Source organism: Elaeis guineensis, chromosome 4 (genome assembly GCF_000442705.2).
Source record: "Elaeis guineensis isolate ETL-2024a chromosome 4, EG11, whole genome shotgun sequence".
Lineage (NCBI taxonomy): Eukaryota > Viridiplantae > Streptophyta > Magnoliopsida > Arecales > Arecaceae > Elaeis > Elaeis guineensis.
In genome coordinates this window covers 33,029,132-33,034,539 of record NC_025996.2, presented here as the reverse complement: position 1 = coordinate 33,034,539, position 5,408 = coordinate 33,029,132, and the positions used below count along the sequence as shown (strand labels likewise).

The window sequence follows — 5,408 nt, the reverse complement described above, 5'->3', positions numbered from 1 at the left end:
TGACCTAAGGTTTAACTGTCAACCCTAATATGGTCATCCACATTATATTTTAATTTTTAAAATTCATCACATGAATTATCCCGACTAAAGTTTTACTGAATTGAAATATACTGATATATTAACTTCTACTTATTCGGAGGGGTCAATTCTATCTTGACTCATATACCGACTTCGCAAGTACTTGACTGTACCCAGAAATCTTTCATCACTGAATTAAAAATTTAGATAGTCCGACACTAAAGTACAGTGAGTTGCTTGCAAGTCACCATGGTGATCTCAGATCGGAGAGACACTTATACCCAATCCTTCGTGAGCTACTCTTGACAGCAGAGTGCTCAGCAATTGGTTACGTTCAGTGAAATATACTTCTATGTCTTATTTGCATATCATGTCAGTGTCTCCACACTCCTTGGTTAAGAGGATAACCAACATACATGGCACACAACGACCTATACTTGATATAGCTATCGTCTTAATAATAGTATATTATTTGGTCATGAACTTAAGATTTAAAGACTAAATGATATATCCTCCTATATCGAATCAAATAGTCCTAAGGACTTCATCACATAACAGGAGTTTAAAATAAGATGTACACAATGATGAAAAAATCAAATAATATTTGTTAATTCAACAATTCATATACAGTTATAATAATAAGCTCAACCGTCAACAGGTTGACGATTGGCTTTGGGATAATTCCTAACATTTCTTCTTTGAAAGAGTCTTAGAGATTGAAGAAGATCCTTTTCAACCATTAAGAAAACAATCTCTGTAAGGAAGCTAGCACCTTGAAAAGATCAAAGAGTCTCCAATTAGATCAGATCTTGTGTGGATATCAGTAGAGGCCGGACACGTGCACGGCTATACTAGAACTTGAGACATCCTCAGATCCAGATTTGAAGAAGAAAATCAATGATTTGGGTATGTGATTCGATCACATATTTATTTTTATTCTCTGAAATCAGATACTTTATATCTTATTTATTATCATATGAACTATATTTATAGATATAAGAATTAAATCTATGCATGTATAGGATTAATTAAATCTGATTTAATCTTGTCTTTCGCTATTTATTTTTTAAAATTATTTTGAAATCTATATATAAAATACCTAAAATCCAATAGAAAGCAAGTGAAGAAAGGGGAGAGAGAGAGAAAAGGGGGAATTCTCTCTCCTTCTTTTTTTTTTTTTTTTTTATTTTCTTTTTTTTTTCCTTCTCTTTTTCTTCTCCTTTTCTTTCCCTTGTTTTCTCTTTTTTCTTTGTTGAAACAAGAGAAGGGGTCTTAAGCCGACCCACCTTCCATAGCTGTAGCCTTCTCCGACAACACCTCGATGGCTCTGGCAAGGATGGCTTGGGCCCTCCGCAACCAAGGTAAGGCCGCATCTAGTGATGACAATCGGTCCGATGAAAAGAAAGAAAAAAAAATAGGAGACTCTTTTATGGCTAAAACCGGTGACCAACCAATGGCAATCAAGCCATCAATGGCAGTCAGGGGATCCAAAAACATAGATGAAGGAGAGATATGGATTGATTACCTTGTTCTACGGAGGAAAATTGACGACAGCTCATCAAGAGGTCTCGATGGAAAATTAAGGAAAACACTAGGGTTTCATCGATAGTGGATCGCAATGAAGGACAACTTCAAAAGATGAAAAAAAATTATAGATGAAAGTTTCAGATCCTCACGGAGTTTGATTTGCCCCAATCTCCTTCCGATCAGACTTGGAAGAGGGGACAGACTCTTCTTCTAGAATCCTCTTCCGCCTCATGTGCTGAGCACATGAGGTCGAAATATTATTTTTTTCCTTTATTTCTTTTTATGCTTTAAGTTCCGTGTGGGAAATTTTAGACAGCCCAAGTCTTTATATAATACCTTAACTTGATTAAGGGAAAGAAAAGTTAGCTCTTTCTTCTGTTTTGTAACATGACCAGGAAAAGAGTCTTTATCGAACAAAAATTGTCAAGAAACTATGCTATATTTCCATGTTCTCCACTCATGCCGGGGTTGTCAAATCCATAGACGGACCCGAAAGATACTAGGGCGGTTGCCAACATCCCAGGGCCAAGGCCCAACCCCAATGTGGAACCCTAATTTTAAAACTGAGCCCAAATGGTCCACAACAATCTGAAGCTACGGTACGGTTGACTCCTATTATCCATGGGCTATCTTCCAGCCAAGGTTAAGCAAGATTTACAAGTGCCATAATAACAACCATGATGCACAACCAAATAATAATAATAATAATAAACATGATGACAACCACAAGAACAACAAGTAGGATCATATACAACCGGCAATCACATGTTTTTATTAGTGCAAATGTTTGATTTAATTAGGGACTATTGCTGGAGATGTATCAAGCCATTCATGAACAGCATGGGCTCAGCTCGCATTAAGGCTCGCTATAAACGAGCCAACCTCAAGCTTCAAATTTAGGCATGTAGCAAATAATAAATAAGCTGACCCCAAGAAACTTGAGCTCAGCTCGAGCTTAAGTTTATTAGGAATGTACATTGCCTATATCAGAAATATACAGAATATTAGGAATGTACATTATCTAGAATATTTTTTACAATGGCATGTTACAGAATATTAGGAATGTCCATTGTCTAGAATATTATCTAGAATATTTTATAATTACTATGGTATATTTTTGAATTGGGAGGATCACGTGATTGATACCGTGATCTCTCCAATTTTCGGCCTATTTCTCTCTTCTTCATCTCTATATATGGATGTACATATCATAGTGAAATACAATGAAGAGATCTTCTCCACTTATTTTTTTTTATGTTTCTCCTCCTTTTCCTGCATCTCTCGGGCTTTTCTTTTACATGGTATCAGAGCAGAGTCACCATTGATCCAAGTCTTTTCCTTGATTAAGCGCTTATAGCAGGTTGTTGCTGAAGCATCCTCTTGCACGTAGCTGGAGGCAAATAGTTGCTACATCTTGTCCTCATCAACATGTCCGATCAAATCGATCAGAGCACCACAATCGAATCTATGGTGGATGGTTCGTCATCGACCTTAAATGCTGCGCATGATCCGGCATCTCCCTATTTCATCTCACCTTCAGAGAATCCTGGGAATGCCTTTGTGACATCTCTACTCAAGGGATCGAACTATCCTGCATGGCGAAGGGCCATTATCACTGCTCTTCGAGCCAAACGAAAAATTTGGTTCGTTGATGGGACACTTGCACGACCTATAGATGGATCGCGAGATCATTTTCTCTGGGATACGTGCAATTCAATGGTAATGTCATGGATCTACAACTCTGTTGTACCAGAAATCTATGACAGCATCTCTTTTTTTGAAAGTGCTCGAGATATTTGGGTCGATCTTGAAGAAAGATATTCTCAAGGCAATGCTCCTCGCATTCATGAGTTAAAGATCCAAATCTGGAGTTTCAGGCAAGGCAATGATATGACTATTGCCGCTTATTATGCCCATCTTCGTGGCTTGTGGGAGGAACTTACGGCTTATTCCAAGGTGCCAACTTGTTCGTGTGGAGCCACTAGAGAGATCCAAGTTGAGAAAGAAGAAGAGAGACTACATCAGTTTTTTTTTTGTCTCAAGGACTCCTACGACACGTTGCGAGATCAGCTGCTGTCCATGGAGCCATTACCAACAGTTAATAAGGTATATGCCTTATTGATTCGAGGTGAAAAGCAAAAGGAAGTCGCCGCTGTTCGAACTTCTCAACCTGAAGCCGCGGCTCTCGCTGTTAAGCCCATGATAGAAAGGGAGAATAAAGAGATCGGCTCCAAGAAAAGAAATAAAAAATATTTTCGATGCGACCACTGCAAGAAGACAGGACATATCCGTGATAGATGCTTCGAGCTAATCGGGTACCCACCTGGATGGCAATCCAAAGATCGAGTTAAGGGTAGAGGCAATGGAGCCGAGATCGGTAGTCAGCACTAAGGAGGGGTTGCCATGAATGCTACTACACCATTGAATACAGACAGAATCTCTCCAATACCGGATCTTTCTCCTACACAATATCAGCAACTTATTTTTCTTCTTGGACAAGATAAGACTCAAAGTGCCGTAAATTTTGTTGGTAAGGCCTCTCTTGATTCTTTTCATCATTCTTGGATCCTTGATAGTGGTGCTTCCGAACACTTAACCTTTTGTAAGTCCTTTCTTCATGATATTGAACCTCTTGACAATGCACTCCCAGTTACTTTACCTAATGGAGTCAATATGCCTGTACATTCATATGGTGATGTTACTTTGACCAATGATATTACCTTGCACCGTACTTTATATGCTCCTAATTTTACTTGCAATCTTGTTTCAGTAAGCAAACTTGCTCGAGAACTTAATTGTGCTGTTCTCTTCTTTTCCACATTTTGTGCTCTACAGGACCTTGCCACGAGGAAGCTGATTGGATTGGGTGAACTCCGGGATGGTCTTTACTACTTCAAAGGCTTGGCAATACATCCTGCACGGACAAATAAAGTCAATGTTTCGATTAATCTCTGGCATGCTCGGTTAGGGCATTGCTCTTACAAGCGTTTGAAACTTGTTCTTTTTCTTTTAAATACTTCTTTTGATTCCATAAATAATTGTTGTGACATTTGCTATCGTGCAAAACAGACAAGAAAGCCTTTTTCCTTGAGCATTAATAAATCTGCTTCACCATTTAATTTAGTTCATATTGATATATGGGGACCATATCGCACCCCATCACACACGGGAGCTCATTTCTTTCTCACTATTGTTGATGATTGCACAAGGGCTACTAGGGTTTATCTATTACAAAGAAAATCTGAGGCATACCAATGCTTTGTTAATTTTCATGCTATGGTCAAAAATCATTTTGATGCCAATATTAAACACATATGTAGTGATAACGCTCAAGAGTTTGTAGCCGGACCATTGAAATCACATCTTCTAGAACATGGGATTATATCACAAACTTCTTGTGTTGGGACACCAGAATAAAATAGGGTGGTTGAGTGTAAACATCGACATCTATTAAATATTGTCCGTGCTCTAAGATTTCAAGCCAACTTACCTGTGTCATTTTGGGGAGAATGTGTTTTGACTGCCGCCTATTTAATTAACTTAACACCTACACCAAAATTGAATGGCAAGAGTCCCTACGAACTCTTATTTCATAAACCACCCACCTATGATCATCTGAGAGTTTTTGGTAGCCTTTGTTATGTGCATGAGACGTCCAGTGATAAATTTTAACCTCGTTCTCATGCTTGTGTGTTCGTTGGATACCCTCTTGGTCAAAAGGGTTATCGTGTATATAACCTTGAAACTCAAGAAATATTTACTTCACGTGATGTTATCTTTCATGAGAAGACATTTCCTTATTCTCAAATATTACCTTCCTTTTCTATTATACCTTCTTTTTCACAACCAAATCAGACTGATTA

The 5,408-nt window shown here is 38.2% G+C and overlaps 1 protein-coding gene across 1 annotated transcript; it reads left to right on the top strand.

The window, feature by feature from the left end:
* Positions 1–3,012: 3,012 nt before the first annotated feature.
* LOC140857296 (uncharacterized) lies at positions 3,013–4,636 on the top strand. The gene is made up of 4 exons (XM_073256073.1): positions 3,013–3,922; positions 4,196–4,314; positions 4,381–4,508; positions 4,615–4,636. The coding sequence occupies exons 1-4, from the start codon at positions 3,013–3,015 to the stop codon at positions 4,634–4,636; spliced, it is 1,179 nt and encodes a 392-aa protein (XP_073112174.1).
* Positions 4,637–5,408: the final 772 nt, after the last annotated feature.